General features: G+C 35.6%; 1 protein-coding gene across 1 annotated transcript in view; it reads left to right on the forward strand.

The window, feature by feature from the left end:
* Positions 1-24,671, forward strand: part of LOC140138914 (receptor-type tyrosine-protein phosphatase delta-like) — a 117,065-nt gene that overhangs the window by 49,523 nt on the left and 42,871 nt on the right. Inside the window, exons 18-24 of the mRNA XM_072160700.1 lie at positions 215-321; positions 16,406-16,504; positions 16,567-16,618; positions 16,881-16,983; positions 18,056-18,284; positions 19,889-19,925; positions 21,565-21,694. Coding sequence (XP_072016801.1) covers positions 215-321; positions 16,406-16,504; positions 16,567-16,618; positions 16,881-16,983; positions 18,056-18,284; positions 19,889-19,925; positions 21,565-21,694 — 757 coding nt within the window. The remainder of the gene's footprint in view (positions 1-214; positions 322-16,405; positions 16,505-16,566; positions 16,619-16,880; positions 16,984-18,055; positions 18,285-19,888; positions 19,926-21,564; positions 21,695-24,671) is intronic.

Raw genomic sequence — 24,671 nt, forward strand, 5'->3', positions numbered from 1 at the left:
TGGTAAAAACACTTGTCTAGATACCCATGGGTAGGTGCAAATCCTGATTAAGGATGATTTTTTTCTTCCTCTGCCTACAAATTGGAATACCGTAACCATATCTGTTTGCCTGTTAAAGTGTTATATAGTCAGTTAGTATTGTTTTTATATCAAAGTGATTTTTCTGTACAGTATCAATTGCAATTTTAAGGTGAAATTCCCTGTTATTTTGCAGATCCAAGTAGACCAATCAACCTTGCAGTGTCAGCTAGAAATCAGTCTGAACTGACCATCACATGGGAACCACCAATGACTCCTAATGGAAATATCAAGATGTATTCGGTAAGTGGGCTTGTATTGCAGGATCCAAATACTGTAAAAGTGTTATTTCATGGAGATTAAATATTTTCATGCTTTCCCAATCTTGAGCCGTTTCAATTGTTTTCAAATTTTCATTTTGGAGCTTCCTTACATTGACCCATATAAAAGGAATATAATAATTTGTGTGCTATTTATTTATTTATTTTTTATCAATCGGCTAGTTGGTCAATATAGGATGGAGGAATAATTTGTTAATTGGTTTGTAGCCATTATTTACATGTAACATAGGTTGCAACATTTCCAATGAAATAAAAGCACAGGTACTTGCGCTATTATGCATACCCTGTGGAAGACATGACCTTAATCTTCCACGCAGGAAGTGTGAATTTCAAATAGGTTTATGTATCAATTGTAAATGGGCGATGCCATTTGAAATCTCCACCCCCTGTGTTGAAGGTTAAGGTAATGTCTCCTATAGAGGAGTATGGATTTCAACTGGAATAGCCCAATATTGAGGAAGTTATACACATGGTATACACCCAGGAAGTGTAGCCAATTTCAGGTTATGTGGTAACTTTAATAGATGGATACCAAATATAATCAGTACTCATGATGAGTTGCACAATTAAGCCAACTAAATTGATATTCAGAAGTGCTAAGTTGCCCCTGACAACTTTTTAAAGTAAATCAAAAAGTTTCTTATAGTATAAAAACTTTTAAAAGATATTGGTCTAATTTCATTGTCACACATCATTGCATTAGTCACAATGGCTCATTACATATAAGAAAAGATGCAATTTTGGAAGTTGCACTTTGGTTCATTTAACTCTCACAAAGCATGCTAAATGTATTATCTAAGTCCATCATTGGACAAAAGTGTTAAATTAATCTTGAACAGAAAAAGATTACTTTTACTGAAGTTTTGGTAGAAATGCGGAGCATTTCTCGCCATTTGCGCTTGGGTTTTGACATACATATTGGTCACAGCGTTGCAGAAAATAATCGTGCTGTCTATATACTCGGGAAATTACAGAGGCGATAGTGTTCATGAAAATTTGTCATTATTACTTCATTTTGATATCTAATCAGTGCTATAATGTCATTTTAGGCAGCAATGTGTTTGTATTAAAAGAAATAATAAAACCTGTTGTTGTAGAACTAGAATTACTTGTATGCAAATCCGAAAGTTGCAACAGATTATTTTCATTTCTTTGTTTGTCAAGCATGATTGCTAGTTTTTACGTAACGTTGGGCGCAAGGTACATTTTGTACCACTAGGGCGTAAACAGATTGTCTCGAGACAGCAGGAAAGCACAACAACGCAAAGAATAGACTCCGCATTGCCCCCACGATCATGAGGACCATTTAATACACATAAGCTTATTTATAATAATTTCACAATCTCATAGAAATTAAGACTATATTGAGATAATAACAGATTTCATATCAATTAAACAAATTATATACATTGAGATGATTAATTGCAGCAAGCATTTGGAATTATTTATCATCTTCATATAAATCAATAAATACACAAATTATTGGAAAATGTGTACAAGCCAACCATACAGGCTGGACAAACAAAAGTTGACTTCTGAATCACATTTAACCAAATTTCATCTTAAGCAAATCTTAAGCATATCTTAAACAGATACATCTTTGGATCAAACAGAGGATTGGATTGGAAAACAGCATTTTTAACCGCAATTAAATAATTAGAAATCTCCAAAAGAATAAACAATGCCAACCAAGTTTCTCAATGGAGAAACTTGATTAAACCCCCTCCCCCCCCCCCTCCCTCAAAACAATGTACAAAGGTGGAAAAGCAAAAAGCCTCAGGATGCTCCAGATGAGTCCTGAACCAATCCAACCCCTCTAAGGACCAATGAAAGCTGTCATATCTAAATGGGGCAGCCACATCGCCATCATCTTGATGTCAGCAAGTAATCAGCTGCTGAAAATTTTTATTTACACATGTAGTGGTTTTCTTACAAAATCTCTATTGATGATCAATGAGGAAACTATAATATATACACCAAAGATTTATGTACAGCCTGTACCGAAAACATAGGAAAATATTGCATCACCCCATACACCCAATAAGTTAAAAACAAATATTATTAAATCAAAAGGGCAATTTATTTTGTAAATTTAAACCATATATTCTATGAAACAACTAAACAGGGATCTATTATAATAGCATACAGGTGTATAGGTATAATGATAGTTGTATTAAATGCACCAAGCCCGACAAAAAAAAATGAATATGCTATAAACATGACAAACTTTTAGGAAAGAAGACTGCAATTGTATAAATAATACTTTAATAAGTTGTCAAGCTCAGGCAACTAACCTTAAACCTATAATAATAGTTGTGCACAAGCCATAGCAACCAGATTTTTATTGTTTGTTTGGTGTTAAAATAATGAATAGAAACTATGTAGTTGTTCTCTTTCTCTATATATACTCTCTATAATTATATGAAATGTACATAATATGAACATATATAAATTATACAATTAGCATGATTAGATAGCACCATTAATTGTGCCAGATATCGCTTTACATACAATATTGCTTGCTGCAATTTCCAAGCATGTTTAGTGTAAGTTATCAAATACATACTTAAGGATGGACAGAATAGTGTACAGTATGAAGTAACTCACATGATAATATTCACATGATGTGCAAATTGACATAAGCATCAAATTTCAAGTCTGCTCAATTTATTTTCTGCACAAGCCATAGCAACCAGATTTTTATTTGTTTGTTTGGTGTTAATTAATGAAATAGAAATATATTTAGTGGTTCTCTCTATATATACACTCTCTATAATTATATAATGTATGAAATGTACATATGTACTTATATAGTATACAATTAGCATGATTAGATAGCACCATTAATTGTGCTAGATATCGCTTTACATATAATATTGCTTGCTGCAATTTCCAAGCATGTTTAGTGTAAGCTATCAAATACATACTTAAGGATAGACAATGATGTTCTTTGTATACAAAGAATAGTGTATAGTATGAAGTAATTCACATGATGTGCAAATTGACATAAGCATCAAATTTCAGTTTAATTAACTGATCCTAACCTTGAAATGTATTTATCTAGAGATATGTTCATCTTATTTGATCTTGAGAACAAAACCAGAAATAGCTGTAAGTGGCAAATTTTGAAAGAAATGATAACAAATCGCTATTTGACAATTGAGCCACACAAAGTATTACTGTAGCTCCCATTTCAAAGACCCATTAATGATAACAGATCATGAATAGGGCCTACCTGATCCAATTTTAAAAGTGACATTTATAAAATAAAGTAATTCACTACCAATGAATGGTAACCCAGAGAATAATTTTCTCACTGCTAACTTTAAAGTTTTTGCAGATGAATAAAATAAGATACCAAAGCTAAAAGTCTCATAAATAATCTTAAGTGTGTTGCACTGAATACGTTTAATCATTCACAATAATTAATGTTAAAGCTCTTAATAACCCCTTTATAGATGGTAGTACAGCAAAAATAAACTAGTAGAAATCGAATAGTTATCTACTAATAATTTTTTCAAGAATTGAAAAAAATGTATATTATCTGTACCACAAATTAATCAATCATTGAAATGTTCCATGAATATATTCAATAATCAACTACCCTTTTAAAACTTGATACTGTTTGTGATCTTCTATTCAACTTGATTGCTTTCATCTTGATTTTATTCGGCATCTCCATATTGCACATACAACAATATAAGGTAAATAGATATAAAATGCATTAAGATAAATGACATATAGTACACATAAAAAACACAGCAAGGAGATATCACAGGATAGCCCCTTAAGCCCAAAGGCTTATTTCTGAAGGGGTCCTTTATACATAGAAGGGCAAAGGGCATAAATACATACAAAAACATACAAATAAATATATATGTTTTCTTATTTTTAATTACCTTACACAATGTTACTTTCTTTTTCCATATGAACGAAAAGCATCAAATAATACAAAAGTTTGAATTACTTGAACCGCAATTTAATTCAAATATTGAATTTCCCACAGAATATTAAATATGTTCCCCATTCTACCAACTATAAATAATGTAAGGACCATCATTGTAGTTAGAAATCAAATTTTACATCTATGTTGGTTTTGTTTTGTTTTGTTTTTGTTTTGTTTTAGACTAACTGGATGTCTGTCTGTTTTAGGCTACTCTTTTACATCCATTCATAATTTTGATCATAATTTATAATGACAAGCTTATGATGTTTCACATCTTGCATGTCATGTATGCAAGCCACCATCATCCTGGAACACTAATCTAGACTTCTATATTTATGACTGTGTTCCTCTTTATTGATAAGTAATGCAAAATTGATAAATAGTAATATCCAATAGGCCTACATATTTAATCTTTAAATTACTGTGAAAATAAAGTTGAACCTATTACAATAGAACATATTTTTACATCATTGATAAATACGATAATTTATATGCTGTCATTATCCCACTTATTGTGTATGCGTAAATGATGTGCCTACATACAATTTTAATCACTTAATAAAAGTTGGACCTATCATAATCATTATACAACTTTTGCTGTATGCATAAATGATGCAAAGTGTCCCTTGTATTAATATCGACCTAGTCTTTTTTGCAATTCTTTTCCACACCTTAGGGCATGTTAACTTCTGTCTTTTAGATTATAAAATTTGGTTTTCATGCTGAACAACATCCCATAAGACTAAAATGGTTTTATATTTGTACATAGCAAAGGACATCACATTAAGGACATCATATCAGGTCGATGAAGTATTGATGTATAAAAATATACCTTGTTGTTTTTAAATTTAACCGGTATTTCATTGAAGCAATAGTTCAGCAGTTCTGTAAAAAAATATGCAATATGAAATGTATCTAATTTACATACAATGCACATGTACATTTATAGTCTCTATTGTATTTCAAGTTAGATTTCAGAAGTCTATAGTCGAGTCACCGGATGAGCATTATTTATGGTTAACAGTATTTTGCTGAAGAATAACGACTGATATCGTAGAGCGGGATATTCGCAAAGTTTTATGAAAGAAGAAAATAATGGTATCCGATGCCAATTTAAATTGTTCATCTAAAGTAAATGAACGTCATCAGCTGCTGTCATAACAATTTCAACTCCGTCTTGGATTGTTCTTCTTGCTTGTGGAAGAGTAAGAAGCTAATTCTAACAAAACTTTATTCCTCTCGATACGTGTTGAGCTGAAGAAATATGCTGATGTATACAACATGTAAATTGACATCTCAAGTCTGCTCAATTTATTTTCTGCCAAATTTGTTATTGCAGGATTATCATTTTCAGTTATCTTCCTCTTTTCTTTCTTGAATATTTTCGAGGTGCATATTTAAACGACGTATTGCAGCCATGGCCGAGAATGCAACTAGTCAGCTTGAGTAACTTATGGGTCTATTCACATATCGCAAACCACATATGATGCAATCCTCAGTGCAATATCAGCGGAAGATATTCCTGAAATATAACCACAAAAAACAAACAGCAAAGAGAAGAAAACTATGTGCTTTCCCCCCATTGTTTGATACCTTTGCACCTTATTATGTTGATATTAATGGTTGGTATGTAAGCCTGATCCAAGATACGCAACTTCTAGATTTTATTTACTAATAACCGACTTGCATGCAGATAAGGTATGCATGCAAACATGATACAAATCTTAACTTTATAAGGCTTACATTCAGCTGACAAATAAATATGTATCCCCATCCCATTAATAGAACAAGTCCAAATACTCTTGTCTGATTTGCACGCTGACCATTTCTTTTCGAGCAACATGTAATCCATTAATTGATACTCAATATGTGATTTAATATGTCATCTTATCATACTGGTAATGCATGAGCTAATAATGGCAGAAAATTGATAATATAAACAATTGTTATTGCCTCATCTATTATCGTATTCAACTCGTGATATAAAGTGCAAACAGGCAAATAAAAAGATTTAGTGATAAAGCCACCACCAAAATTTTAATAAGTTCTGCCGACTTACATTTAACTGACTAACACTAACAGATATAAAATACTTAATTGATTGTAACTAGGGTTGATTATCTCGAACAAAGCATTTACAGAGAAATGTTTTGACTACTTGCCTGTTTGTAAGCAATGTGAAGCCGATGGCCAATTCCAACATGAAAATGACAAAACCAGTTCTGCTCTGTGGATGCTGATTAGCGCTTCTATACACTTAAATATTAATGAAATAATAACATCCACTGATGCAGTAATGTATAGTTATCAAGCATATACTTATAGATTACTACCACACTAGCTACTGGTAACCTTTTTTCACTACCAAGAGCCCAAAATATTTTTTGGTCCATCAAGATCGAAGGAACAATTGCAAGTGCATCACTAGGAGAACTATGGACATAACAAAGGAATTAAAAAATAAGACGGAGACCTGAATGGCTGCACACCACTAAAGTGACAGCTGACTGGACAGAAAAACTGAGCTTGTTGCTATAACAACATAACAACAACCCCTAAATTAAAACTGACTTGACCAGGAGACCAAAACACTTTAAGTGTACTTGAGAATGCTCAAGTGGGAATAAGAGGATAAGCCTCTACACCTAGATGCACATGACAGCCTAATGTCCCCTGCTGCTGAGACAATCTAGTTTTTAAAAGATTTGCAACTTTAAAAAACGGAATTAATTTACCGTGCCAACTGATAGTCGGTCAACGAATTAACTATTCACACACCGAATTTATTTGTCAACCTCACAGTCAATTAATTTATGTCAACATGCGGTCCTTTTTCGCCAGCTAAGAGCTAGCTGTCTAATTCGAGATCGTCTTTGTTTGCTAAAGAGATTTAAGGGAACAAACCAAAAGATCGATGACGCCCTTAGTTTCGTTTAGGGGAGGGGTAAAAATACTCGATTACGCTTTGTACAAAAACACCGGTCTGAAAAAATGTGTCATTATTATTATTATGTCAAAACTTTCAACATTTCATTATTAAGTTTCTGGTAGGGAGGGAGGGGTCGGCTGAGAAACGAAACTAGTTACGTTTATAGGACGCCATCGATCTTTTGGTTTGTTCCCATACTGGGTACTAGCATTGGTTTGAATTACTTTGCGGAACTTTTTACGGTGAAAATATATGCAAGACCTGATATTCGATTTGTAAGAAAACGATAGTATGTGTGGCCGTTTCAACGAATGAATACGAGTGAGAATTTCAAAAGTTATGGTTTGAAGGAAATATGACATTAAAAGTTATATGCCAGGCCTATAATTATTTCCACAGCATATCAACGAATAAAATCTATGGTTATAATCAGGCGTTCTTACATTTGCAGACCTCCTGGAGACCAGCACAGCATGAGATGCGAGTGTATTGATACATGATTAAAACATAGACCCTATTTCCAGGGTCTATGATTAAAACCTTTATGGACGTAAAAGTCAAAGTAACAATATCCTATATCCTGTATCGTTTTATGGATAAAAATGACTCAAAATGTCCTTAATGAAATAATTGATTTCTTAAACATCAGTTTTGTTTTTTCAACGGGAAAAATCCGATTCAATTTCAGGGCCTCAGGGCCTATCTACGATATGGCCATAATTTATACATGTAGGCCTATTGAACAATATACCCCCATTTCACTAAGCCAAAAAAGAAACTTATAATTTTTCACAAGGTCGTATCTTAAAATCCTGTCCACCAAAATTAACCAAAATTACACACAGGATTGCCTCAATACTCTACTCTAAACACATGTCAGTAACTAAGCAGTTGTCCAACTGACATAATAGCAAAATGTACTGATATGGAACAGCTTCCTGGACCACATTCACATCCCTATTGGTACCAAGCAAACGAAATCTGTGAGAACGGCATCTTGACTCACAGGTCACAAACTTACCAACAGATACAAACAGATCACAAACTTACCAGGATCATCATGTCACATGTCCAAACAAATAATGAAGTCCTTTAGTAACGGGTATGTCCACCGTGCGCTTTTCATGCTTCCAACCAAGTTTCTGATGATATCCTGGGGAAGATTGCCCCATGCTTCCTGTCACTAAAGGACTTCGTTATTTGTTTGGACATGTGACATGATGATCCTGGTAAGTTTGTTTTGACTCTTTAATGTTTTTAACTTAATGTTGTTAAAATTGTTGGCTGTGACCTGTGATTCAAAATGCCATTCTCACAGATTTCTTTTGCTGGGTGCCAATAGGGCTGTGAACGTGGTTCAGGAAGTTGTTCCATATCAGTGCATTTTGCGGGTACTCAGTACAAATGACCATACGGGGGCGTGCCGCAAACATGGGTAGCATTTTCAGCCTTCTGGTATATCAATGACCAATTCAAACCCTATTTTGGTATATTAATGGGTCCTTTTTCAAAATTTTCTCAATTTTTTCGAAAAACAGCCCAATTTTTCCTTAATATAGCCAAAATTTGTAAAAACTAAGACAATTTTGGTTAAATTCGGCCAAAAATTGTGATTTTTGGTATATCAATGGGTCCAAATTTCTTGACAAATTGGTATATTTACGGGTCCACTTCCAAAATCTCCGAGCGGCACGTCCCTACCAAAACCAAACTTGAGTGCCCTCGAACTAGCGCTGTGCTTTCCATTGCTTAGAACATCAATGAACATTAAAATGCAACTTGATTTTGTTCCTTCTATGAGTTTTGATACACCATTTCTGTAATTCTCAACAAATGAGGTCTTTAGCTAAAAGGTAGAGGTATTAGCTGCTGGTTATTTGTCTTTGTTTAGGATATACTGTGAAAGGGGTGAACATAACTGATACTCCACCATAATTCTTTTGTTGTCTGTAGTCAACCCCACACCAACAATGGACCAAGATGCAAGATCATCTATAGGTCATAAAACAAACCACCATAATACATTCATAATTTGACAAGTTGGTGTGTGGTTTTGTGAAATTTGGCAATACCAGGATATTATACAGGAAGGAGTCTTCCCTTCCTGTTGATAACATTGATAATAGGCCCAGCCCTGGGCATGGTAGACCTATTATAGACCAAAGCATTTAAGGCTACTGCCATTTGGTAGTTTGAGATAACCATATCCTGTATATTGTTGATATTCATGCCCTTGTATGACCCCTACAGTGACAAAACTGTATTTACTTTTAGATCCCATTTACACAGAGAAGTCAACTTCAATTGCGATGTCGAATTTAGATTGCAACTGAGGAATAGTATAAATTATTTAATTTGAGACTTGGCATAGCACCAGGGTTGCCAAACCCGCGATTTGGTAGCCCAATTGGGCGACTTTTGAAGGTTTTCCCCGCGACTTTTGACAATTTCCTGTCCCATAGAAACCAATGGTTAAGAAAAAATTTGGGTGACTTTTCAACATTGGCTCCCACGATTTCCGATAGTTTCATGCCCCATAGAAACTAATGGTAAAGAGAAAAATTGGGCGACTTTTCGATTATTTGACCCGCGATTCGGGCTGAAATCATTTGGCAACCCTGCATAGCACCATTAGCACCTAAGCTCTCCATTTTGTCACATGAAAATGAACCACTTTGCCGAAAGAACAACTCATGATAGATTCAATTGCATTTGTCTTGGATATGTAATAATGATTGACAGCCCAACTTGTCATGTGATCTGACTATAGTCATGATAGTGAGTATGCATATAAGCCTGTTGGGTGATGGCGAGATAGCTCTGTCTTCTATTGGTCTATAAATGATAGGCATGAACCACAGATAATTAAGTACTCCAGCAGCAAACCACATCTTACTATAAATAGGCTAATGTTGTATGTGTGTATCTGAGTCCATCAAAGGCTCCGTCAGTTTCGATCCAAATGTCGCCAAATTCGTACGGGAAATCGAGGAATATACCGAGACGGTTATAAGAAAATTTGGTTGGAGACGGTCAAGAATTGGCCTCAAAATCAGTAAAAAGTGGGGTTTTCGGGCAAATTTATAGCGGTTGTTTGTTTACGACTTATGCCAACCAACGCGCGTCCACATGTCTAGTATAACTCGCGCCGTTAAGCATGCCGGCAGATAATAACGCGCCACTTGACTTGCACGCACGGTTGCGGCGTGCGCATAGCCAACGTGCGCTCGGGGTTATGGTGTACGGGATATGGGATAACGGGATTAGACCTACGAAGACATAAATATCGTAAGGGTACGGGAGGGGAAAAAGAAAAGAAAGAAAGGACATAAAAAGGTAGGCCTACTTTGGATGGATTACGGGTACGGGGTTGTGGTTTAACGGGATGGGGTTACGAGATTACCAGGATGATAAAAATCGTAAGGATTCACAAGAATGAGGAATTTTTAATGAGTCTATCTGTACAGTAATTCCTCCTGTTTGATTGAACGCTTCCGTTAACTCATCTAGCGGGGACCCGCGCGAAGCGCGGGTGTCCCGCTAGTAATGCTAAATAAGGCTACTGCATCTGGTCCTACCAGGCAAAAGGAGACAATTTTTGCATATATAAAGTATACGAGGATGCGTCTCTCTAATCGGTCGCATTTTGCAAGAAAAATCCCTAAACTTGGGTCACGATTTGAAAAAATTGGTTAAAAACTGTCAAATTACCCATTTTTTTAGGATCGAGAGTAAATAATATATTATGAGTAGGCATTTCAGAGTTTCAGCGGCACACCCCTGTCAAAAAATAAACCTACTCATGTTATTATCTGGCCATGGTCTGGCTTGTTGTCTACTGTTTTCCTGGGAAACAATGATTTTCAATATGGGGCTTTAACTAAAATGTGGTGTGATCAAGCAAACTCAGTTTAAAGTCTAACACATTCAATTTTCAGTTTCTTATAGGATTGCAAACAATATTTGCAAAGCTACATTTTGCAGAAAACCCCGTTGAATTTGGACTACCAGTTCAAGAGCATTACATTTCATAAGTATACAAATGCGATATTTACTTCGCACTGTATATTCGTGTGAAAGATTCTTTTCATGCTCATTCAACTGTATAGAAACGAGATTGATGCATGTGGATTAGAATCGGCAAATAACAAAAAGATAGCTCTGAAATCTCTGTGTAGAAGCTATGCAAGTGTAAACTGTCTCATTTGCATAACAAGGAACAGTGCTAGTAAGAGCCAACACCCTTAATATCAAGCGGATTTCTCATGGATATTAGTTGTTACACAGTTTCCAAAACAATGGGAAACAAAAGGAAATACTTCTTTGTTTGGCTCAAAATCATTATTTCCAACTTCCGACCGATTTTGCTTGATCATGCTCTTACACAATCCTGCTGAATGTGTCCATCACAAATCGGTCCAAAATTCTATTAGGTCTAGCCATATAAAAGCCTTTTCTTTCACAATCTCCCAAAAATAGAACCAGTTTCAAATAAACAATACAAACTTTGTCTCTGAGGTAATTAAATCACAGTTGCAATGCCAAAATCAAATAGGTTATAATATCCTGTGATATCACTGGTTAATACTGTTGGTGTCACTGCATAATAGAACTAATCCAATGTATCCTAAAGGATTTACTGTAATCATGGTAATGACAAGTTATCCAAACCCATCCTGCAGATTTGTTATGATATTATCACCCAACCACATGGTTGCATGTGTCACTATTAGGCCCATAATGTAGAATTCTGTCTATACAAGAATAATATTAATTTGTTATAATGATGTACCATAAAAACTTGATAGTTAGTATTATGTGCTTACTATTGAGCACTTTTAAAACATGCAAACATGAAGAGCCCCATCCACAAAAGTGTAAAAGGTTTTTGAGCAAGTCATTGATACACATAGTTATACGAACAAGTAAACTTTCAAAAGTGTCTCAACACCATTAGCTCAGTTGGTAAAGTGATACTGTGGTACGATTTCATGTTTTCAAAAGCGCTCGATAGTAAGCACATTAATACTAACTATTGAGTTTTTCGGGTATGGTCATACGTTGAGGTAAACGTAAATAGTAAGCAACATTATACTTCACCGAAGTGCTATCACTGGGTCAACCGGTGTCTTCAGCGGATGAGCGATAACATCCTCTGTACCAAATATGTGACTCGCCCCCACAAAACCATACATAAGTCACTAATTTTGAAAATTAAGTTTTTGATGTCATCATTTAGTATTCAGCTTTCAATTGATACCAAAACTATGTTTCTGGGACATGTGGTCCTCATTCTACGGTCTTTCAACAGGATGGAAGCGACGCATAAAGAAAAGGCAAATGCACGAAAAATGGCTTTAAACTTGTAAAATGACATGTTTAAGGACTTGGTTTGGCTCAGAAAATGCTAGATTTGGGTGCTTTAGACATAAAAGAATATTTTGTTTTCAATGGTAGGTTAAAGTAAACATATTAAGGAATCAAGAATTAATAAAAACTGAAAAACAAAATCTGCAAGGTTTTTTACCTCTTTCCCAACTTTGACTCGCCGTATCTCAAAATGGCTGACTACGACTTATCATGCTTATGGCGGGTTTCGTCAGAGCAGGTCACATATTTGAGTAGTGTAGAAGTATAATGATTACACATTCGTTCCAAGGTCATGAAAACAAAATACAGTACTTCTGCCCTACACCAGATCACACAATCGTTCACCAGGTAGAGTGACAGTGGAAACATGGTTGTTAGTGGCATAGCATGGGTCATCATATTCACCGACTACATGATGGGGGCACAAGCCATTTTTCTGCAATTTTCCTATGGGATTCTCTAAATTTTGCAATTAATTGGGGGACACATGCCCCATACCCCTACACTACGCCACTGATGGTTGGCCATCAAACAGTTAATTGGTTGGCAGGTGTTACCCAGTAAGAAATATGTGGCCGTGTAGCACAAATGAGCCGTAAATGTCCTAAATTGTATTCTGAGTTACAGTGTAAAATGTGCATGAAGGTCATATTCATAGGTACCTCAAGTTGGAGCGACATGTATCTCATTTAAAGCAATCAATAATCCTTTTGTTGAAGAGGATAATAAGCTTCTACCTTAGATGTCTATAGAATTCTTAATAGCTCTGGTCTTTGTTTGCTTTGGCTAAATTGTTCAAGTGGTGGATTACAAAGCTTTGTGTTTTGTCTAGGTATGTATGACCAACAATTAACAATGAGAGGACATGCCTGACCCTCATTGACTTGGAGATGATTTGAAATGACCACTAATATTACTGTTTGATATTTATTACCAGCAATGTGGAAAAAGAGACACATGTAGAAACGAAAAAAGGTACCATTTTGTTGAAGGAGCCCAGTTCAACAAACCATAACCCTGCTTTTGGATATTGTTTGAAGTCAAATTTTAAAGCTTATGATAATATATATTTTCTAAACACAAAATAGAACAAAATTGAGCGGGGGAGGAATTTACGGCTCATTCCTCGTGTACGGTCACATATGGTGTGCTCAGTGGAAACAGTCAGATTCTGGTAACTCGAATAAAGTACAGGTCATAATGTTTCTTAAGATCAACTATAAAGTTAGATAACAAATATATATACAACTTCAAACAAATTGAAAATAGATTGATTTCCTATGCACTGTTAAAGATAGACCTTGACTAGTAATGTGTTTGGCAGTCATTCTTAAAATGTCTAAATTTATCTCATGTTCTTGTTGAACATTTCCTTCAACATAACATTAGTTATTTAACCATTTACCTTTGCAATGTGTGAAAATGTAATGTTTTCCAGAAAGGTCATTTCTAAAATAGAGTACAAGGAAATTCATTTTCAGTTAAAATTGCCCCCCCCCCCCAAGTCCTCGGTCATTAAACTTAATTGTCATTGTACATTAATACATTTACATTTGAATCTCACCCTCCCTCAATGGAAGATTCATGTTGAATATTTCTCAGAGGGTATATGAAATTCAAATGGAACTGTCCTAATGTGTTCATTCTAAATTTATCTCATGTTCTTGTTGAACATTTCCTTCAACATAACATTAGTTATTTAACCACATGGCAATGCTGCTTTCTTACAGTGCCTATGATTGGTTAATTCATGATATAACCATCTGAGTAAACCAATTAAAATGTAGCTTTTAGATCTTTGAGCAATTAAAGCCATAATGTGTGATTTGCTTCACAGCGACGCCCTCACTTTTACTCGGATTTCTACTAATGCATAATTATAATGCCCAGTTGTATACTAAAATACCATAAAAAGACTAAGCCTGAAGTGCTTTAATAACAGTAAAATTTAACTTTTTGTATTAACACCGGGTCGACCCGGTTTTATTCAGAGTTCAACGATCGAGTGCTTGCTAACATGTACCATGGATGTCAGCTTGTATGTACACACATCGAGCGCGATGCTCCGTGCAGTTACATGTAATACGATCAGCGAGTGTAGTACACGCATTGTAGGTGTTGGAATGAAATGGCAATATCTTCGTTATACCTCATTTGTTTGGCTCGAAATTAAAAGGGGATAATGTGATCAGTGAAAACAAACATTTAAATAAGAATCTATTCTTTATGCAAATCACACATTATTGCTTTAAGCTATATTTATCAGCCCTATTGATTATTTTTACCTCATCTCTGATTGGCTGAATTGGATGATATAGCCCTCTTTTTAACCAATCAAAATAGTTTTTAGAGACTGGTACTGGGGCCAGTATTGGATTAACCTTTTCCACATGAGTGTTGACTGCAGACAAGTTCCAAAATGCAAACATTTCAAAATTCTACATTTTCGTTACCATAATTTGGAATCGGCATGATAAAATGCATTAAAATGAGTAAAAACAAGCCCGGTATTTATTCAGCGGCCTCGTGATATAGCTCTAGATATTCTGAGAAAATATACTTGGGACTTTTTGATGTTGAAGCCTATAGCCAGCATAGTGCAAAGCATTAGAATGTCTAAATTTAACTAATGTTCTTGAACATTTCCTTGTGCACAATATTAGTTCCTTAACGTGAGGACACCTTGGACAATATACACTGTCAAAATGTATTTTTTCGTGCAACCTTTATTTTTGCGAATTTTCGTGTTTAAAGCAACTACCATGAAATAACAATATGCAAATATATCATTGCGTGTGTATATGGTCAATGTATGGCAGCGTAGAATTACAAATTAAAAAACAAGTGAAACGGTTCGATTTTTGGTAAAGTGCAAAAATGATTTGCACAAAAATTTCAACTTTTACAAAACTATGTATAGATGTGGATGCGGTTATGTTTAGTTAATGTGCACTTTTTATTTACCTTTGCAATGTGTGAAAATGTAATGTTTTCCAGAAAGGTCATTTCTAAAATAGAGTACAAGGAAATTCATTTTCAGTTAAAAATGCCCCCCCAAGTCCTCGGTCATTAAACTTAATTGTCATTGTACATTAATACATTTACATTTGAATCTCACCCTCCCTCAATTGAAGATTCATGTTGAATATTTCTCAGAGGGTATATGAAATTCAAATGGAACTGTCCTAATGTGTTCATTCCATTTGAAATTCATACCCTGTGGAAGATATTTCCAAAATTGTCCACAAGGGTAGTGTGGATTTTAAATGGAATAGCCCAATGCAGACATTTTCTTGCACTCGTATATCAAAATACTTCCGATTTTCTCTCATTTTGTACTATTTTCCTTCATAAATCAACAACATTTCATCTATTTTTGCTTGACTGCAGCTGACAAGTTCTAAATTTTCATTAAAAATTCAAAATATTTCAGAATTTTACATTTTCATGATCATATTTGGAATCAGTGTGACAAATGTATTTGAGTATACAAGCACGCTTATTGTGAGAAAATATCTCACAACTTTTCATGTTGAAGGCTTCACAATCAGGGTTGTTGGTGTAGGCCTACTGCCTCGTTCATTCCTAAACCATATGTGGTCTGTGTAAGAAATGCTGACTGCATTTGGGTCAAACAAAATGTTAGTGCGATCTCATATGCGCACTGATTAGGATGATCCATGCTTATGTTCTGACTTAATGGTCTGACTGATGCCCCCACATCAAAAGTGAACAAATAATCTTATTAATTAATTAATCAATTTATTCATTGGCTATCAAACATATCTATTTCCACTACAGATAACATACCGCATAATAGAGAGACCTTATGACAAGACTCTCCCTCAGATGACTCCTTTCAAGTCTTTAGAGGTGGACTTCAATGCCAATTCTCGAACAGTAAGGATTCATGATTTGGAGCCGTCTACCAAGTATGAAGTCCGCATTGCAGCATCTACTAGCATAGGGATGGGGGTTATGCAACTTTGAATGCATATACATCTCCTTCAACAAGTAAGTTAAAACATTTTAAAACTTTTAACAGAATTATATGACTTTCTCATGTGGGGTGAGGGGTTTCCCCCTGTCAGATCTCTTGCCCCCCCAAAATTACAAACATTTCCACTTTTTGTGGCAATTTTGGTCAAAATTTATTGATTCGAACCCCCTTGAAATTCACTTTGCCCATCATTCCTGGTGCTGCCACTGTCTATAAAGATTTTATAACTTACAATGTGTAAAGTAATTAATTATCAATTTTGATTATAATTTTTAGGTATTGATGCTCCAGCCACCAATCCTGAAGTTGATATGTCAACTGAATTCCCTGAGACAGCGGTTGCAATAAGACTAGTTCCAGCTACATCCAAATATGTCACGTAAGTCAAAGCGCTATTCCAGTTGAAATCCGTACACCCCCTATTGAAGACAGTAACCTTAATCTTCCCCACAGGGAGTGCTATTCCAGTTCAAATCCATACACCCCCTATTGAAGACAGTATCCTTAATCTTCCACACAGGGAGTGTTGATTTCAAACGGGGGTTACCTGAATGGGTGGGAGATTAAGGCCATGTTTTCCATAGGGGGTGTATGGATTTCAAAGGGAATTGCCCAAAGCATCTGTATAATTTGATGAAATCCCCCAATAATTGATGAATTTCCTGTGCAAGATTTGGCCAAGTGCCTCAAAAATACAAATAACTGTTTCTGCATGTGCTTAGCATCAGTGCACCAAATTAGGCAGGCCCTTGGGCCAAAAGAAAAATCACTGCTGGCCTGTCAATTTGCTATCCTGTGAGCCCATGAAATTTTGTCGACAAGACAAATTCAATGCTGACTTCAACACCATTCCATGGCATGAAGTCCGAAGTTTTACAAAGTAGGCCTACCACAACTGGACCAGTACAACTTACATTAAAATTTACAATTTGAGTTTGGGCTCATAGATTTTGGCTTGTTAGCAATACTCTTACTGACTAAAATAAGATTCTTGCCTATCAAACTTTGTGCAGCCTTTGATTGGCTGAAGGGGTGGCTAGTTTTTGCTTCGTTGGCCTTATGGGCAGCTCCAAAAGGCCATCTCCTCCATAATTTGTTTGTTTAACAGTAAGTATTGTTTTTTAACCCTAAGTGCTTGGAAAGGAAAGAAGGAAGTTTTAAAGAGAGAAGGTGTACAAAGAAGTTGTTTGTTTTCCTGGGGATTAGAACCCCAGACCCCTTGGGTGTCAATCACTAGATCAGCGACCAGTAGCCAAGGGTGTTTCACTAGCCAGCCAACAAAACCGAATATATATGGAGGGGGGAATGATTGCATCATTGCATCACTTGGGATGCATGCTTGCACAGTAGTTTCGCTTTGTTAGATTTTACAGTGTTAGGGTTAATATGTGAATTATGAAAATTGATTTATCTTGTATAATGGTTCACGATCTTCATTACCTTAATTTCAGAGCATACTATATACTGGTGGAAAAGAAAACTGGGATCAGCAAGAGAGGAGGAAGTCGATACCAAGATTCAAAAGATTCATACGTTGCAGCAGAACTAGACAAGACCAGTGTCCAGGACACTTTTGTTGTAGGAGATAACAAGACGTATGGAGGTTATTACAACCCACCGCTAGAGAAGGGCGCCACCTATAATATACGACAAGGATCGGTCAGCAAATCAGGGGACCAGGTAATGGGTTGTTTCAGTTGAACTCCCTATGGAAGACATAACCAGAATCTCCCGCACAGGGGGTGTAGATTTTAAATGGAGTTGTCCATTCATGTAACTCCATTTGAGGTTTACACTCCTATTGTGAGTGACTAAGGTAATGTCTTCCATAGTGGGTAAATTTTAACTGCAATATATCGCAACATTCAACAAATGAGAAATAAGTGCTCAGGAATAGATGTGAGCCAAAGTGTGTTGGGGGGGTACTCAACTTGGAGTGGCACAGCCAGGACTTTTTCAGAGGGGAGGCAAGATTAACAGGGCAAGGCAAATTTCCAGGGGCCAAACTGACGAAAATAGTTTAAAATGGGCTAAAAATTGGCAACACCACTGCTTAACTGTCATTTTGGTAAGGATATGCCATTCCCCATGCAATGATCATAAAAAAAATCCGAGTGGCTTCTGAACTGAAATTTCAACATATTTTTTGGTCTAATGAGCTAAAATTGGGCCAAACTGTAGACTGTGATTGTTTAAAAATTTCTGAAGTCAAAACTCGGTCAATAAACTTGAGAAAAGTTGAGATGCTTGGAGCTTAAATTGTTAAACACAAAATGAGATATTTAATCACAAAATTGTTCCAACAAATTCTTTTAATCCATATTTTTACCACATTAGAAAATATTAAATTAGCCAATTTGTCTGAGACGAATGCACACCTGCAAATGAATGAGATTATGCATGTCAGTTTCAAGACTATTATTGTTCTTTTTTGGCCTAAGCTACTTAATCGATTTGCTTACATATGCTCACTTCTGGTTTTAATTTCAGGTGTAGTAACAGCTTAGTAAATACTAGGAATTGGGCCATTCCAGTTGATAAACATACACCCCCTATGGAAGACATGACCTTAATCTTCCATGCAGGGAGTGTGAATTCCAAGTTGGGTTACCTGAATGGGTGGCTCCATTTGAAATCTACACTAATATGTGAGATTAAGGTCATGTCTTCCATAGGGGGTGTATGGATTTCAACTGGAATAGCCCATTGGGAATAGAAAGTGAAATTGGTTAGGACATAAACTGCCATGACATGTAGTTGAGTTAGGATAGTTGGGGAAATATCTGGGCTTAGTGTGAAAAAAACCTGAAATGATTGCACAACTAATTGCACTTTGGGAAATCAACTTAATAAGCAATATTGACTTGTATAAATTACCTTTTAAAAATTTTCATTGAGACCATTCATTTCATGAATAATAATAATAAAAGAAGGCTAAAAACTGGTCCTTGGGGTTATGATTAGGGTTAGGATTCCCATGCAGCAAACACAAAAATGTTTTTAAAACATATTAAACAAGTTACATTTTGGGTTTTGGTTTATTTTAAAATGTTTGAATAACATTAAATGTCAGGTTATATACAGGTTTTAAAACGTTTTGTATGAAAACACATTACAACAATATTTTTTAAATGTTTTCACAATGTTATTATTAACAATTATTTGGAAACATTTTGTGCCAAATATCTTGTTAACACTGAAAATGTATGATGTTAAAATATTTGCAGTAGGTTATCAAAAATTTGTTTTGAATGTTGTGAATTTTTTGTATGTTGTACACGCAGGTCTATATGAAAGCCGGACCTCCTTTAGAATACACAGGTATGTAATATATTCAATAAAAATTGATGTTTTGTTAATAAGAATAATGCATGATGGGTGCAACAGGAAGAAAATAAACATACTGTAGAAAGTGTCATTTTCATGTTAAGTTTTCAAGCTTAAGTGCTAATTTCATTGGTTCCTGTGGGTGTTGTCAATCAGCATGTTTCAAGGTTGCGGGTGAGTTACAGTGAATTTGGGGTGGTTCAAGAAATATGCGGTAATGATGGCCCAACACTGTGAGAAACAAATTGGGTGAAGGTATACAAATATTGACTGCTATGAGGGGCACAGTTAAAATTATAGGCCCGAGGTGATGTCAAAACATAGTCATGGTTTTGACATCACCTCGGGCCTATAATTTTAAACTTTGCCCCGAATATTAAGCAGTCAATATTTGTTCTATATGCCGAATAATATAGATTCTTCTCATTTGATTGGTTAAAAGATTTCCTGAGCTGACAAGGCCTACAAGCTTTTAACTGTATAGCCATAGGCCTTAAATGCACAGTGCATGCAAGAGCAAGGGTGCAGAATTTGGACCGAAATATATCTACCGATAACATATCGAAAACCCTACCGTTTCTGTGCTAACGTCACACAATGCCATGTCTTCAGGTCATAGTAATTTGTCTAAAAAGTGACATTTGGCAGGTATAAATTCTTGACATGTAACAAATTGTAAACAAATCACTGCACTCACTACGGCTTTGAAAGGTCGTCGTCTGCATGGAGAGGTCAAATTCATCTTGAACTGTGACCGCTATTCTCTTTTACAACACTGTAATCCACGGCAGCCGCATAGTGGGTGCGTAATGTATACGAGCGATCCGTGTATCCGGGTTGCGAATATTTAGCGGGCACAGTTGAATCTATGCCCGGGCACATCTTGATAGAAAAAGGGGGCACAGCTATTTTAATGACTCCACTTTTAACCAATCAGATGAGAGGAATCTATATATGAGGTATATAGTGAATATACGGTAACGTTCACAGTAAATACAGTTTTTGTGATAATTTTGCGGGTGACACCGGAAGTTAGCCAACTACAATACAGTGCGGGCATTCAAAATCTGACCCTTGAATGTCACGACAACAATTTTCTGGACTCCAGACCTCCCCACTGATATGTGGGTAGTTTGCCAAAACTGGCCTAGTAAAAGAGGTAATAGATATACCAATGGCTGAAAATGTGTGCAGCACATCTCTATCCCACTTAACACAAATTATCATATGGGTGTGCTTCCCCAGGAAAAAAACCCTGTTTTTGGACAGTGTAGCTCCCAAAGACCCCTGAATTTTACCAAAAAAAGTGCTGAATGACCTTTAACTTTGATTATTTCAGCCCTAAAAGACCAATAAATTGCCCATTCCTCACATTTCTGTTTTTTCAGGCAGTTTTCAAGAAACCAAAAAAAGACATATAATTTTGAACATATGTAGCACCAAAAGACCACTTTCCGGTGCACAGTCATGTACCACCTGATTTGTCTCTGGTACCACCACCTCAATTTTCTGGGGAGCATACTTACACAAAAAATTACCCCCCCCCCCAATCCCTATTGTACTCCCAACCTCAAGTGACAGGATTGCTCAGTCTACAAATTGTAAGTTATTTATTTTTGTCTTATTTTTACAGCTGGTTCCAGTAACAATGGGAGTGATGGCGGTAGTGATGATCTTGTCAGCATTGTTGTAGGAGTTATAATGGGCATTGCTGTTGTTGCTTTTGTTTCGGTACTGGTGGCATTCATCGTCATCAAAAAAAGGTATGTGTTTATTCCGATTATTCAAGAAAGTCAGCACATTTTTGTCAGTGTTTGCTTATGTAACACAGAGGTTACACTGTTAATTTAAAAAAAAAATGAGACTACTTTTTGTCATTGGGCAGGCAAACCTAATGTAAATTTTCACTGTTACTAATTTTACAAAATAGGGAACAAGTTAAAAAATGCATGTTAAGAAACGCATACTCGCTCCGTGGAAGACTTCAGTTAGGTTTTCCACAGGGGGAGTGTGCATTTTAAGTGGAATAGAATAGCCCGTTGTGAAGAATATAAACATTTACTTGATGCGTTGGATCGTGAAATTCCTCAGACCTTTCCCGAAGTGTCACTCACATGTAAAGGTGGTACGGGTATTTGGGGCAGTCAAGGGTCCCCTTTTCAGGCTCTCTGGCAGTTCCTAAAGGCCTATATTTGAATCATGTTCCAATTCTTTGAGCCTCAAACTCTGATAATTGTAGCTCTTTTGTTCAAATTTGAAATAATGTGGATTTTTTTTAGCTTTGCAAGCTATAATTTGGTCCAATTTCAATTCACTAGACCCCCCAAAATGCCGAAATTTCAATTCATCAAGCCCTTATTTTGCCCAAAAATCAGTTCTTAGTTCCCAAAGTGTGTGCCGTACACCCCTATACTACCAAAATTTAGGTTGAGTGCTCCCCACATGATCGGTGCAACTTGTGATATTTTACTAATCCAAAAGCAAACTGTTGATATTTTTCACACACTCCAATTGGAGACAATAGATGAATAGATGGTATAGTCCATTGCTAAAAACAACTGCAGTGGAGTCATTAACCTACTGATACATAAATAGCTGTTAATCTGTGTATTAGGCTACTTGTCCTTAAATAGGCAGAAAGCCAGGTCTAGGTTTATAGTGAGCTAAATAATATAACAGAAACAGTTCTAACAATTTAAGTGGGTGGTATTACTGATTACATAACAATTGCAAATCATATAACAAGTTTGGATTTGCTGTGCATAATTGATCATTTCCACTTTCATAATTGATGAAATTGAAATCTGTGGTTCTGTTGATTATTACAGATGAACAGCTTCTGAGAGAATATATTGCATGATTAAATTCTTCTTTATTCCCATTTGTCCATTTTCCGATGATTACCTGTTTACTCCCCAAACTTCAAGTCTTCTAGATATTTCATCAGTGACATGACCGGAAAGGATTTCACCAAAACACATTGAAACGAAAAACGCAGTGATTTTAGTGAGCTATGCACATGCACAACACCTAGATGTTGATTCACAAGCCTCAGCACACTTTATAGAGGCCAGGGGCAGTTCATGATCCACAGCCTAACTCACACCCCCAAATTACTCAAAAAAGTTGAGATTTGTATGCTATCAGAAACCTAGGACTACATAATAGTTTTATATAACAAAATTTTGGTCATTTATATTACATTACACAATTATTATTATACCCAAAAATTCTGTGTCATTTTTTGACAATCATGGAGAAGCTTAAGCGTAGCTCTTTTTATGTTTACTGATGTATGTAAAGCAAGACTTGGGACTGCTATTTAGTATAACAAAAGGTTAGTTCCCGATAGATTCACAAGGTCTGTAGGACTTGGAAATGGGTTATACAGCCTGTCTCAAAAAAAGTTGTGCAAGTGGAAAGCGCCATCTTTGGCAATTATAACATACTGTTGTGACATATTGCTTACATCAACGTCAAGGGAGCAGTCCTAGCTTTTAAATACTGTTTCTTTTATTCATTTTGGTTTCGGCAATCCAGAGATCTGCTTCACCAAACACAAATGTATGAAAACCCTTTTGTGCCACTTTTTAGGAAATTGAATAGAATGTTATATCCAAATACCTGTATACAGTACAGTTAATAAGAGAACATTCATTTGTATAGAAATGAGTATGTAATACTTGCTGAGTATGACTGTATTTAAGACCAGGACAGCAAGGTGTATTGCTACAGGTGACGGTCACGCAGAAGGAAGGGGGCTCTGAGTGATCCATATAAACGAACAATAATGTTAAAGACCAAACTGTAAAATGGCTAAACTGTTTATTTCAAGCAATGTCGGGTTCAGCTGCTGCGCACTCGGAAAATGTGCTTATGATTTGATGAAAATCATCAATGAATTTTAAATCTTTAGTGTAAAATTCCAAACGTATAATTATGATATGCAATATTTCGTTGACATGATTTTAATTTTACATTAAAGTGTGCAATATTTGTCTGTCTTTTAACATGCTTAATTGACAAAGAGAACAGTATTTACCATGATAAATACATTGACATAGTACATGTATATAATTTTACAGCAGAATGTGAAATATGTATTTATCTTTTAATCTTTTTAAGTGAAAAAATTGAATCATTATACATGTATCATGATTGAACAGTAAAAACAATTTTGAAATGTTGTGTAATGCATTCTTTTCATTTCACGAAGGAACTCTTGATAAACTAGATGCTATCATTGGTTTTCATGTTCAGCTATCTTCCTTAGTAAAAGTGGCACAATTGTGATTTTACCCTTTCGTTGTTAACTAAACATATCTCGAGATTAAAGCAGCAAATTGAACAGAACAAACGGCATTCGAGAGCTAAGACTGCACGCTTGACGTTGCTTTAAGCATCATGTCACAACAGTATTTTATAATTGCCAAAGAGGGCGCTTTTAACTTGCACAACTTTTTTTGAGACAGTATGCATAGTAAATAATATATCAAATCCTTTTCTGCACGTTTGTGTATAAGTGTAGGGGGAATTCGATGAGAGCTCATCTAAAATTAATTCAGAACATTTTTAGTTGATTTCAAAATTCATGATGACAATAGTCAAAAAACATTTTCAGACAAAAAGAAAGTTTTTCAGGTTATATGTTTAGAATGGGCGGTTGGATGAGGAACAGCAAACAAGTTTTTACAATTTTTTGGCCTAAGCATCATAATCTATGAGGAAAGAATTCATATA

The sequence above is a fragment of the Amphiura filiformis genome, chromosome 2, assembly GCF_039555335.1.
Source record: "Amphiura filiformis chromosome 2, Afil_fr2py, whole genome shotgun sequence".
Lineage (NCBI taxonomy): Eukaryota > Metazoa > Echinodermata > Ophiuroidea > Amphilepidida > Amphiuridae > Amphiura > Amphiura filiformis.